A 14,045-nucleotide genomic window follows, 5' to 3' on the forward strand; every position below is an offset into this window, starting at 1 on the left:
TGACTGCAAATTGCACCGCGACCCAGTGCAGCCCCAGCTCTGCAGAGGGTCCAAAACACCCCTGTGCCACCCCATGGGACAGCTGGAAAGGCCAAACACCATCCCCCCCATGAGCTCTGGAGTGTCTGAAACACCAAACACCATCGTCTCAATGAGCTCTGGGGTGAAAACACCAACCACCATCCTCCCCATGAGGTCTGGAGTGTCAGAAACACCAACCACCATCCTCCCCATGAGCTCTGGAGAGTCTGAAACACCAACCACCATCCTCCCCCTGAGGTCTGGAGTGTCTGATACACTAACCACCATCCTCCCCATGAGCACTGGGGTGAAAACACCAACCACCATCCTCCCCATGAGGTCTGGGTTGAAAACACCAACCACCATCCTCCCCTCAAGCTCTGGGTTGAAAACACCAACCACCATCCTCCCCTCAAGCTCTGGGTTGAAAACACCAACCACCATCCTCCCCTCAAGCTCTGGGTTGAAAACACCAACCACCATCCTCCCCATGAGGTCTGGGTTGAAAACACCAACCACCACCCTCCCCACGAGCTCTGGGGTGTCTGGGAACACCAGTCCCAGCAAGGAAGCACAAGGTGATGGACACAGCCAGCTCACATCCCACCATGTGTGAGGGAGGTTCAGGTGAGCTCAGGTGAGCAAGGAAGGGGGAGCAATGGGCCAGATGAGAGAAGGTGGCAGGGAAGGACTGGATGGAGTCTGGAGAAGGGGACACTGAGGGGGCACTCACTGGGGACTGCAGCTACTCCTGAGGGACAGCACAGGGACAACTCCAATCTCTGCTCCCTGTGACAGTGCCAGGATCCAAGGGAATGGCCAGAGCTGTCCCAGGAGAGGTTGAGGTTGGATATCAGGGAAAGGTTCTTCCCCCAGAGGGTGCTGGGCACTGCCCAGGCTCCCCAGGGAATGGGCACGGCCCTGATGCTGCCAGAGCTCCAGGAGAATTTGGACAATCTCCCAGGGACAGGATGGGATTGTTGGGGTGTCTGTGCAGGGCCAGGAGCTGGATCAATGATCCTTGTAGGTCCCAGCTCAGGCTATTCCACGATTCCTGGCTTTTGCAGGAATCTTTTGCTCCTACCACACTGGAGCAAAAATTCAAAATTCAAAATTTGTCATCACAAAAATTCAACCCAGTGGCCCAGGAAGAGGAGCAGGGCCAGGAGCAAGCAAAGATTGCTGTCTGTATTTATGAGCACATCCAGGTGTCACCAAGATGGTCTGAAAACACCCCCAGGTCAGGAAGGAAGCATCCATTTGGATTTTGAAGCAGGAAGGAAGCATCCATTGTGACTTTGAAGGGAGTTACCTGCAAGCAGGGACATTCAGGGTTGGCAGCTGTGCTGCAAATGAAGCGAGGCAGGGCAGGGAAGGAAAGGTTTGCTTTGCTGTCCCTGTGCTGGAGTTTCCTGGAGATTTGCAGCCCTCAGCTGGTGACTCGGAGCTCAGCCCCGCTGTTATCCGTGTTCCCATCTCAGCATGGGTCAGAGCCCTCTCTCCTGGCTAAGCCAGCATCTGCACCCATCCACATCACCCACAACAGCCAAAAATCCTCCCCTGAGCATCCCAAATCCCCTCCCAGTTCCTGGCATCTACCAGCTCAACCCTCACCCCTTGCCCAGCCAAACATGACATATTTAGCTCCACTATTTTTTTTTTTTTTAATCTCTCTCCTTATAAATCAGTTTTTCCAGCCCCTGCCTCTGCTGTTGTCTTTTCTCTTGGCAGTGCTCAGTTGCCAAATGCCTGACAAATGGCCCTCAGGCAGCCACCCTGGCCAGGGCCACACTGCCCATGAGAAAAGAGACACTGTTCTTCCTTCTCCAAGCATAATTCCTCCTTTTTTCCTATTTTTCTTTTTTTTTTTTCCTGCTGTTCTCCCACTCGTGTCTCTCATCTTACAGGCACTCACAGCAAACCACCTGCTGTGAACCCACCAGGATAACTGAGGCTGGGAAATCTCTCCCTGTGCTTCACAAAAGGATTCTGGAGGGGGTTTTGCTTTGGATCAGGTTGTAGCTGCTATCAGATTTATCAGGTTGCAGCTGGTATCAGAGTCCTTTGTTTGGAGACATTTCACACCAGTTTCTCACCCCTTGTGCTTTGTCCAGTGGAAGGCTGTCGAGTCTTAACTTCTTTCTTGTCAGGGTCAGGATTAAATGTGTGAGATGGTATTTCCTGTTCAGACTCAGATGTTTATCAGTTCTTATCTCTGTCACAGTCTCACAGACCCTGAGTTCTGCAGCACTTCACTCCAACTAAGTAAAAATGGAGCCCCATCTCTCTCTCCACAAGCCCTTTTAAGGATAAACTGTCCAATTAGGAAATTACACCTAAATTATTTTTACTTTTAACACAACAACCAACCACCCATGCCCTGCAATGTGGACTCTTTTATCCAATTACACAAAACCACCCAAACCCATGGAGAAGAAGGTGGAGAAGAAGGACCAGCCTCCACCCTAAAACCTCCATCTTAGCTTTATATATCTATTACTACATTCTAAATCCTTAAACTCGAAGTTTTCCACCCTGTGATATTACACATTCCTATTCAAACTCCACACCCACAATCCCAGTTTTGTCATTCCATTTTGGAGTCTTCTCCATGCCCTCAGGTCACTGCAGTGCTCTCCTGGGGGTCAGAGCCTGGCAGCACAGAAAGTCTGAAATTCTCAGCACCCAGGGTCCCAACAGAAGGTGTCCCTGCCCATGGCAGGGGGTGGAACAAGCCTTAAAGTCCCTCCCAACCCAAAACATTCCATTACTCTACATCCCTGAAACTGAGAGAAATCCTCCATATCACAGCAGGATCTCACACAGGACCTGATTAATCAGTTATTTCTCCAAAGGGACTCCTGAATTCCCTGGGGGGTGGGAGGCTCCTGAGCCAGCCAGACACCAAACCCTGGGCTCTGGGTGTCCTGGGAGGCTGCAGGGTGGCCAAAACCTCTCACAGGTGAGCTCTTTGAGCTGGGAGATCATCCAGCTTCTTCCATCCACCTTCCACAGCTCCTGCCAGCCCTGCAGGGATATCTCAGCCACTCCAGAGCGCTCCAGGAATGGAAACAGAACCCACTGCTAAAGGATCATGTCTGTGCTCACCCCTCGGGGCTCCCACCGCTCTTCCCTCACATCCTCGTGTGTCAGTGTGCAGGTATTTCCTGGGAAGTGTCCAATTCTTACTGTTTCTAGAGAATATTTTAGTGCCACGAGATGGCAGCACAAAATCACCTTTCCCGGGATGTGCCCAGCTTGCAGAAGCTGCTCCGGACCCTGCACCACGGAGAACTCAGTGGTCTCACCTCAGGAGGAGAAAATATCCAACCCTTCCAAGTTCAGAGCCAGAACCCAGCTTTTCCATCCCTGCAGTTCCAGACCCACTCACTGCCAGCACTGCTGTTCCACTGGCTTTGTCTCAGGATCTCCCCGTGGCTCCCAGTCTCCTTCTCTGCTCTGGGTCTGTGTTTGCAGATAGATCAGCACCAGGGGAATTCCCTGGGCACTGAGCCCCATCCTTTATTTTACAATCAGAATCCACTGATTATAAAATCAGAATCAGGTGATTCTGATTATGAAATAAAGCCTGGCTGGTGCCCATTTGTACAATTCAGAGCCCAGTAAGGATCCTGGGACACTCCTGTCAGGGGGAAAGGGCTAAATTCTGCAAATATCCACAGCCCTGTGCCAAAAGATCCTGCTGGAGGCCTTAAATGTGCTGCTGCAGAGTCCTGATGGTCCCCTCTGTGCATGGACAGCCACAGGTCACTTCGTGCCACCAGCCAGGCTGGATGAGAGCTCAGAGCTGTTTCCCAAACAATTCCGTGTTTCCCAACCTTCATTCCGTGATTCTGGGATTGGCCACACGGTGACACTAACGGGGGTCTCTGCTCACACCGGATTTGGGCAAGGAGGGGTGTGAAGGGAGAAGCCAGAACCTGCTCCGTAATTCCACCACTCTCCTGAGCATCCTCTCCAGCTTTTGTAGAAAAACCTCTTTTTAACGCATTTTTTGCTGTAGCCCTGATTTTTTAAGTCTTCCGACGTTTACATTCTTGTAATGAACTTTCTCACACACTTTATGTCAATAACATTGTTTTGCATTCTTTTATGGAGGAGGAGAAATTTGATGGTTGGTTTGTCCAGTGTCATTGGAGAGGTGGCACTGTCACCCTGCAATCCACTGTCACTTTTGGAAATCTATAAATGCTGGAGTCAGAAATTAAAAATTCTCTTTTCACCTGGGAAGAGCAGTGTCCACGTTGTGTTATTTGGTGTCCTACAGTGACACAGAGTTCAAGGAGCAGAACCACACAATTGTTTGGGTTGGGAAATTCTGAGACCATTGAGTTTAACCATTCCCCCAGCACTGCCAACACCACAAATGTCCCCAAGTGCCACATCCACATGGCTTTTAAATCCCTCCACGGACAGGGACACCACCAACAACACCCTGGGCAGCTGTGCCAGGGCTGGACAACCCTTTCCATAATGAAATTTTCCTTAATAATAATTTTCTGAATAAAATTTTCTGGATGATTTTTCCTGGGTCACCCAGGAAAGGGGCAGCCAGGGACAGCCATGCCCATTTCTCCCTGGCACCACCACCCAGGGGGGTTTGGAGCCCCACCTCTGCCAGCACCCTGCTGCCCTCCCCACACAGCCAGCCAGGAGGAGCAATCCCTAATTAATTCTGAGTAATTAGGTGCCTCTTACCTTCCCAGCACCTCCATCTGCTTTCCACCAACTTTCATCACTGAGCTCTTGGAATGAAGATGCCACAGGTCTTGAAGAGCAGTGTGGAGGGTCACAGAGCCCCGTGGTGACAGCACCTCTCCTTGTCACGTGCTCAGGGTGGCCTTTGCTGCTAATTTTAAATACCTCTGAGTAAACAGCTGCTAAATTTAGTGTCTCTGGAACATGAGCATCATTTTAAAGGCTGGATTGCTGGTGAGTGATGGCAGCAGAGGAGTGAGGGGGATTGGCCTGACCCAGATCCCTGCTCAGCAAAGCCAGACACCATCATCATCCCATCTGCACAGAGCAGAAAAAGGAGCTCTCAAACTCTGGCCACCAGCACAGCAGCTTTCCTTGGATGTCCCATGATAAAGAAGCCACAGGAACCACAGCATCATTTAGGTTGGAAAAGACATCCCAGGCCACAAGTCCAGCCTTTGACTGATCCCCAGCTTGTCACCCAGCCCAGAGCACTGAGTGTTCCTTGGGGACTCCACCACCTCCCTGGGCAGCCCCTTCAAGGGTCTGACCACCCACTCACTGAGAATTTCTTCCTAAATTTCTTCACTGAAGAGAAAAAGCAACTCCTTGTTTCTTCCTGTGTCATAGGCTCATCTGCCCAAGGGATTTGGTTTTCTCCTCAGATTCCACTTTGCAACAGATCTGGCTGCTGGGAAATCAGCTCTGGTTCCTTGAGCCTGACCTCTGAGTGATTGAAGCTGGGCAGAGTTTTTATCTCTCTTCAATCAAGTGTGCTGCCCTCAGCCCAACTCCTTCTCAACTCAGTAACAGCATGAAAAGAGATAAAAATGGGAGAAAAACAGCAATAAATTCAACATACCACCATCCTTCCCAGCTCTCCAGCAGCCAGGAAGGCATCCCACCTCCACACTACAGCTGGGAATCAGCAAAGCTCAGCTGAACTTGGAGAGAACCAGATAGAGTTGGTGCCTCCTCTGCAGACATTTATCTTGAGATGCACTGACTCACCCTCTGGAGGGAGATTTTTCCCTCTCTCTGTCCCTTTTCCTCCCCTCTGTAACTCATTTATCAGCACAGCTCCCACCCCACACACACAGAGGGAAGGGAGGCTTCACATGGGGCAGCAGATGCCAAAGCAGACACATCCCTCACTCCTCTCATGCAGCTCAGGCCAGCAGCCAGCCAGATGGAGAAAAGGAATGCAGGGAGATAAGGCAGTGGCTAAATGCCCATGGTCTTCACCCTGAAAACTCTTATTTTTGGAAACTGTTTAGATATCTTTAAACTATGCTGATGGCTCATTGTGTTCACTTGACTTTAAAGAAACACATGATTTATCTCTCTGAGGAAGTTAAAAAAAAAAAAAAAGGGTTTTTTTTTCTCATTCCTGAGGGCAATTTCCACATGGAGCAGACAAAACCTTGGGAGTCACAAACATCTGGACTTAGTGGCACACATCTGCACAGTCCAGGGGCTGCTTGGATGGGGTGAGTGCTCCTGTTACACAACCATAAGGTAACAAAAGAATACCCTGAGTTGGGAGGGACCCACAAGAATCATCAAATCCCCCTCCTGGCCCTGCACAGGGCATCCCAAGAATCCTGAGAGCATTGTCCAAACGCTCCATGAGCTCTGCCAGCCGTGGAGCAGTGACCACACTGACCACAGTGCTGGCAGCTCTGCCCTAACCAGACCCTTTTTGGTCAGGGTTGTATTGCTGGCAGAGGAAATCTCCAGTTTGGAGAGATTATTCCATACAAACACCATTTGTGTAATGTGTTTCTGACCTATTTTCAACCTGTTTTCCTCCTACTCCAAATTTTATAGGAAGAGGAAAAAAAAAGCCTATTTTTGTGATGTTGAATTTTAAAAGAGTTGAAGTTACCAAGTGAAGTGTCCAGGAAGTACCACAGCACCCAGTCTTTTTATTACAACATTTATTTTAGTATAGAAGGCACTTACAATACAGAAAGAAAAAAGAAACAAAACGAACATGATAGGCACCAAAAGTGAAATTAGAATTAAAGTGACAGAGAAACAGTTTACCAGACCAAAAGGAGCACCCTTCCCTGTTAACAATACAGCACATGGAAATGAAGCTATTGATGACTAACATTTTTTTAACAATTAGAGCTTTTTATTTTTTTATTTTTTTAATAGAAAAGATAGAAGGCTTTCTACTGCGAACTGAAATAAAAGAGAACCCCTCCACACAGCTGCAGGAGGATGTGGGAGGTGGTGGTGGTGGTCAGGCAGGGCTCCTCAGGTTGGGCACTGCAGCAGGTCCTGGTACATCTCGATGAGCCGAGCAGCCTCCCTCTGCCCCGAGAGCACAGCACCGTGGGTCGTGGAGTAATACTTCCTGTGAGTGGCCTCCCCCGAAAACATCACCTGCATGGGCTGCAGGGCACAGCACAAGGGGCACAGATCAGCACAGATCACTGGGGAGCAGCTGGGAGGATAACAGGAGATAAACTTTCTGTGCCCTCCCACACAGGATGGCTGGAGTTGGAAGGGACCTGAAAGATCATCCAGTGCCACCCCCCTGCCATGGGCAAGGACAATTTCCTCTATCCCAGATTGCTCCAAGCCTCTCCAACCTGGCCTGGGGCACTTCCAGGGATCCAGGGGCTTTCATCTGTTTTGGAGTGCTGGCTCTCAAAACCCCCACAAGATGCACCACAAGATACCAGTTCCAAAAACCTTAACAAACCTGCAGGAAGCACAGAGCACCTGCTCAGTACCATCTCCTCCCTTTGCTGCCCTAAATTACACTTCAGCCTTTTAGGCATTAAGGGAATTTTTCTTCTGGACAGCAACTTCAGAAGAATAACAGCCAAGTCTCAAAACCCAGAGGGTGTGAAACAGCATTGTATCTCTTATACCAATAGTGAGGTGTTTGCTAGAACTACAACTCAGATTTGAGGCAGGAATTTCTGGGAGGATTTTCCTGGGAGCTAAACAGAAAGATTCCTAAAGCTCCTTCTGGGTTTTCTTAAGTAGATTTCTGCAGTGAATAAAATTATTTCAAGGCCAGGCTGTGGTGGAGGAAATGGACTGGGCAGCTGCTTGAATGTTGCATTTTTGTCAGCCTTTGGATTTGGACACATAACCCTGAGTGATGGGGTGAGTTTGGCTTAATGTGTTCCTGAGCTGTGTAACCACCTCCATGTGTGCTCCAGCTCTCCTTGCTAAATTCAGAAAGCCAAGGCAGTGCCTGGGGAGAAAACTCATCATCCCCTGCCAAGGACTGGGCCTCCCTCAGCCTGCACTGCCAGCACGGAAAGATTTCCTAATATGCACCCCTGACACATTCAGACCTAGACCTTAGCATGATCATCATAATAATGATCTTTGAAACAAATTAGCACGTGCTTCCCTGAGGAATTCTGAACTGGACAATAGGGCTGATGGTCATTAAATGACAATATCACAATTCCAAAAGTCACACACATGAGCAGCTCTTGATGAATTCAGGGAGAGATGAGGGAATCCCTGAAACGTTGGCATTCCAAACGTTAAAGAGGTAAAATCCTACACACATCATTTGTACAAAATAAAAAGGGGGAAACACACTACTAGATGCCAAAGCAGGGATTTTCTGTTCCAACCTCCCTCCCCAAAAAGCTGCTGCCCAGTGTCACATCAGTTTTATTGCCCCAGGCCCCATCTGGGCCATACTCACAGGAGATTTGGAGCTCTCAGCATAAGGCAGTGGTTTTGCCAGTTTCTCCACGTCGGCCCCACTAGACCCAACCTGGGTGTAGGAGTAGGATCCACGGAAGTGGGGATTGCTGCCCCAGGAGGACCGCAGGATCCGGCGAGGTTTCGGAATGTTTGGATTCCCTGGGTGGAAAGAGGAAGGCAAAAAGTCAGACTGTGTCCAAGAGGAAAGAGGGAAGTGTCTGAGCAAGGTGTGGGTGCCAGGGATTCCATCTTATTTATTCAACATCCATCCTAGCAGAGTCCCCAGACCAGATGTCTCTTCCATCACTGAGTTTTAACTCTTTATATAACAGAAATTGCCTCCCTTTCCATCTCAGCTCTTCCATCTTCCAGGGTGTTGGAGAAGTCCCCACCCCTGGAGGTGTCCAAGGAACAGGTGGATGAGGCATTAAGTGCCCTGGCCTGCTTGATAAGGTGAGGAACTGGCCACAGGTTGGACTCCATGACCCTGGAGATCTTTTCCTATTTAAATGATTCTGTGATTTGTTTTGGAAAGGAGCATTAAAATTTTTAGGTTCCTAAAACACTGGGGAGCTTCAGGGAACCTTGGACACAGCCTGGTTTGGAAATACAAAGCATCTTCTGGTCACATTTGCAGTGGGGACCTGGTGATAATCAAGCATATGATTGATCTCATCAAAATTTAAGTATTTGAGTGCCCAGTCTAAACTGGATGTTTAGGTAGCCTTGTGAGAGAGATGAGTCTCCAAAGAGAAAAGAAGGCAAATCTTCATTATGTGGGGGTATTGAAAAACCTGTCAGGAAGTTCTCTAAGCAAGTATTAACTCATTCCAACAGCTTCCCATACAGCTGCCCCCCCAAATGAAGCTAAAATCCAGAAGACTCTATTTATTTAATGCACAAGGCATGGAAAGAAGGCTTTTGAAGCTGGAAGCAGGATTTCTAGATCGCTGTAGGATTTCCACTGCTAAGAGGATGTAGGACCTAGAGGTGAAGAATGGACCCACAACAGGGTCATCATCAGCCACTGTTCCCATCCCAAAGACATTGGAGAACACGAGATCCAGGACTGCAGCCACCAGCTGGTGGCACAAGAGCCTCATGTACAAAGAGGGAGAGTCCCACTTTGGAGATCCTCTTGCTGGGCTGGTTTTGGACCATCTCAGTGTCACTGCTTTTGCTGGAATTCCATGATCATACCTGGCATGGCAGGAGAGGAACAGAGAGACATGGAGAATTCTAGGGAAGAGAAATTCCCTCTGCAGGAGCCAAGATCCACCCTTGAGGCAACATCACATACCAGGCAAGGTTCAGCTACTTGGGTTGAGTTCAAATCTTCCACAGCAAGGGGACTGGAACTGTATGATCATTAAGGTCCCTTCCAACCCAAACCATTCTATGATTCTTCATGGAAAAGGTTGTTGAGCCCTGCCAGAGCTGCCCAGTGACGGAGTCACCACCTCTGGAAGGATTTAAAAGCCATGTGGATGTGGCACCTGGGGACATGTGTCAGTGGTGGCCTTGGCAGTGCTGGGGGAATGGTTGGGATTGATGATCTTAAAGAGCTTTTCCAACTCAAGTAATTCTGTGATTCCAGAAGACAGTCAGCACAAGAAGTAGGAGTTTTGAGATGTTCACATCCTATGCCTGCTTCAGACCCTGACTCTGTGACAACTCAAGATGTTCAGCCTGCCATGAGACAAGCCAAATTCCCCTACTTTCTTCATCCCAGTGTAGAGGGAGACACCCAAATGTAAACCCTGCTTAGGCACTGCATTATTTAGCTTTCATGAACTATTATTTAGCTGTGCCTTCAATTCCTTAAAATCAAGAGCAGGTCCTGGTTCAGCTTCTGCTGTCAGGAGTATCTTGTCAGCCAGAGCTATGGAATAAGGGGCTGGAAGAAAGCAGAGGATGGCCTGCCCAGAGTACTCTGTGAACACTTTAAAACCAGGGCCCAGATCAAAATATGGCACAGACTAGCAAATAAATATATCCCACAAACAAAACACATCCTACAAAGCAATGTTGTTTCAGGAGCAAGAGCTTTGCATAACAAAGGCCTCTAAAATATGTTCCTGCAAGACTCTTCAAAGCAGAAATGCCTGGAAGTGGAAAGCCCAAGGGAGTTTGAGAACTGGGAGCTCTCAAATGTGTCAAGGAAATAAGTTATCATGTTTTATTTTTGAGGGCTGTGGGAAAGCCCAGGGGAACACACCATGGAAGCTGTCAGAGAACACTCCCCAAGCAGGGCCAAGGCAGCCACCCATCCCACTGCACTGCACAAAACCAGCACACTAGGAGTTTTCAGATAAAAGGAGTCTCTGCACTGGCCTGGTGGTGCCTCTTCCAGAGCTGGTGCATGTTTCCATACCCACATCCATCCACATGAGCTCCTTCCAGGGTCTCCAGCACATGAGGCCACGGTAGCAAGACCCAAGTGTCCACTGTGCAGCAACTGTGCCCCTGCACTCTGCAATTCTGCACCTTTTAATGCAAGCAGCTGCTTCTAAGAGGAAAATCAGGAGACCCAGAGGGGGGTTTGGTTGAAGGTCAGACAGGAGCACGTAGCACAAACTCTGATTCTGAGCTGTTGTTTGAAGATAGAAACTACAAAGAATGAGAGCTACAGTCCTTCAAGGAACATACTTCACTGGACTTTCTCATTCTGCTTTTAAACAGGGTAAACAGCCTTTGCTTACAGATAAAAGTAACAACACAGGTGTGGAAACTTCTCCGTTTCCACTATCCAAAGAGATTAAATGGCTAAAGAAAGGATGTTGGCCTTCACTTAAACAGGAAGGCACATATCTTCAAGCCATAGATTTCTGCTTTTGAAGCCATGGAAGACAACTCCCTGTGCCTCACACAATCCCATTTTTCTTCAGCTCCTGGGAGGTGTGGATACAAAGGTTTATTGGTTATGGGGCTGACTGAATTACCATAAAATCAACTCACCAATCCAAATTAAGGCACCCAAGTTTATTTGCCTACCTGAGAGCAGGATGTGATTCCACCAAGGGAGATCTGTGGTACTCCCCCCATACCAGTGACTACAACCACCAGAGTGGCTACCCCAGACACCCACATGGGACTGGGAGCTGTGATGCAGAACCCAAAACAGATCTGTTCCCCTCCAGAGAAATAGCTGGAGGTCAGGGAGGAAAACTCAGGGCATCTCCAGCTGCAGCCTGCCAGGCTCCAGTGATCCCTTCAGCAGGGGGCCTCTGGCTTCCTATTTTAGGAGCTTATCCAACAAAGAAGACAGAGCAAGGCTCCTAATTGCTCAGAGGTATTCCATTTAATCAGATTTGGAGGACACTGCTTTTCACCATCCAGTTGTGAAAAGCAGTAATTGCTGGTGGTTCTTAGAACAATCCTCAGAGCTTTTCACAGCAAAGCCAGATAATCCCCAACACCGACCTGAGAGGAAAATTCAAGGTCAGTTCTCAGAGAGATTCTCAGTGTGAGCCTAAAAGAATGGATTTCACTTAAAACTGGTATAACATACTCTGAAGCCAAAGGAAAGGCCACCATGAGCAACAGACTGGGAAAACACAGTGAAAAATGGGAACCTACCTGGTAATGTATGAATTCTGTCTCAGAAGAATAAGAGCATGGGGCATTTCATACCCAGCACATGAAAGGCAAAGGGAACATTAAAAGGCTCAAGGTATCTGCTTCATGACTGAATATAAGGCTCCCTCTATACTCAGTAGAGAAAAGCTGCTTCAGAAGATGTCACAGAGCACCAGGTGAGGTGTGGAAGATCTGAGCTGCCTTATGGAAGATCCAGGCTCTCCAAGGAGCTCAGGATCCTGGCAGGACTAGTTTCCTAACTTGGTTAGCTGACCTGTGTGAACCTGAGTGGTGGGAAAGGCTTTCAAAGCTGGGTGCTAATTGGACCAGAGGAGTGTAGCTGTGCTCAGAAGTGGCTGTAGGTGTATCATGGGCTGCTGATCTAACTCCCTCTCACACTCCCCCTGGAACAGATCAGCAGGGAAGAAGGGAGCTGCACAGAGAAGGGAGCTGCACTTCTGTTATTTCAGCCAGCCTGGCACCTGGCCCAGATCAGCCCTGAGGTATTGCTCCTTCTGGGAACCTCTGAGGAAAACAGGAGCAAGGGAAACAGGATAAAACCAGCTCCCTTAGCCAGGGAATCCTGCAAGAGCTGTGAAAAAGTTTTCTACCAACAAGGGGACTGGGGGCAGAAAGTGGAACAGGTCATGTTGGGTAATGGGTGCTCCAAGAGCAGGTTTTCCTCTCACAGTTTTGAGCAGCTGCAAAGCCACTTCTCAGCTGATGCACAAAATGCTCATTTCAGGGCAAGGCCCTGGTAAATCCAGTCTGGAATTCTCCAAGGAGAGATAACCTGGGATTAGCTGTGTGGAAGAGCCTGATGGACAGTGACCAGGTGCAGCATCAGCTGGAACAGCAACTGCAGCACACACCCAGGGCCCAGAGCCACATATTTCCATGCTGAGAAGAGAGGAACGTCCAACACATGTAAACAGTAACTGTGAAAAAGCCCAAGAAGGAAGAGGGAGAGCAAACTCCCACCTGCCAAACTACAACAGACCCAAACAGCCAAATTCCCACTGATGGATTGAAGTGGGTGTTGGATTTTTTTTTTAATAGGCCTTAAGCAAGAAATAGGCCTTGAAGTGGGTGTTATTTTTTTTTTAATAGGCCTTAAGCAAGAAAAGCTGCAAGAAATAAGGTTGTTTGTACATTCAGCACTGCAACAACTTGGCCTGTGAGAGAAGAGCCTCCTGCTAAGCCTGGGTAGAGCAGCAGTTCCCTGCTGGGGTCAGGGGAAAGATGACACATGGGGACTGCTGTGACACAGGACATGGGGACACGAAACACCCCCAAGCACCACCAGCTCAGGAGGCACAGCTGAAACAAGGATGAAAGCTTGGGCACTGAATCAGAGCTTTTGAATGCAGAGTCTCTACCCTACAGCTCCTGCAGAGAGTGGTAAAACCTCTTTTGGTCGTAGTGAGCTCTGCAGAAAGTCCTCAAATTCCAGGGCCCTTTCAGGAAAAGGGTTCTTCACCCAGAGGTGCTGGAACAGACTCCATAAGGAATGGTCACAGCACCAAGCCTGACTGAGCTCAAGAAGCATTTGGACAATGCTCTGAGGCACAAAGGGATTGTTGGAGTGTCCTGTGCAGGGCCAGCAGCCGGACAGGTGATCCTGATGGGTCCCTTCCAACTGAGGATATTCTGTGATTCTGTGACTCTCTGGATCTCCATATTGTTGGTAGCAAATGGTCAGTCAGGACAGAAGAAAGCTGCACTTGTGAAGGCAAATGTCTCCAGTTAGCTGGAGCTCCATGGACAAGAGGTAAGGTTGGAAACCCCCTGAGTGCTGAGATTGGGCTAACACCAGCTAGCAGGAAGACATAAATCATTTAATCACAAGAGCCATCTCTAAAATAGCATAAAGTACATCTAATCTTGGAGGAGACTCCTCTTATAACTGCTTGCAATTCTGTATCAATTCAAAACCCTTATTTCAAAACTGCAATTAATTCCACCACTATTTCTTTCAGTGTTACTACTTTACACCTGCACTTGCACAGTGTCTCCCATCAGAGGATGCCAAAGAT

General features: G+C 48.6%; 1 protein-coding gene and 1 long non-coding RNA gene across 3 annotated transcripts in view; both read right to left on the bottom strand.

The window, feature by feature from the left end:
• Nucleotides 1-579: 579 nt before the first annotated feature.
• LOC132326781 (uncharacterized) lies at nucleotides 580-4,863 on the bottom strand. Its single transcript, XR_009486339.1, has 3 exons — nucleotides 4,741-4,863; nucleotides 2,118-2,321; nucleotides 580-1,333 (listed from the first exon to the last, which is right to left on the bottom strand). It is a non-coding gene; the product is annotated as an uncharacterized LOC132326781 (long non-coding RNA).
• A 1,802-nt stretch (nucleotides 4,864-6,665) lies between these two features.
• Nucleotides 6,666-14,045, bottom strand: part of SMOX (spermine oxidase) — a 52,693-nt gene continuing 45,313 nt past the window's right edge. For both annotated transcript variants that reach the window (XM_059845435.1, XM_059845434.1), the window contains exons 6-7: nucleotides 8,429-8,589; nucleotides 6,666-7,143 (exon numbers count right to left, since the gene is read on the bottom strand). In XM_059845435.1, the coding sequence (XP_059701418.1) occupies nucleotides 7,006-7,143; nucleotides 8,429-8,589 (299 nt within the window). In that variant the 3' untranslated portion in view covers nucleotides 6,666-7,005. The remainder of the gene's footprint in view (nucleotides 7,144-8,428; nucleotides 8,590-14,045) is intronic.

Source organism: Haemorhous mexicanus, chromosome 4 (genome assembly GCF_027477595.1).
Source record: "Haemorhous mexicanus isolate bHaeMex1 chromosome 4, bHaeMex1.pri, whole genome shotgun sequence".
Classification (NCBI taxonomy): Eukaryota; Metazoa; Chordata; class Aves; order Passeriformes; family Fringillidae; genus Haemorhous; species Haemorhous mexicanus.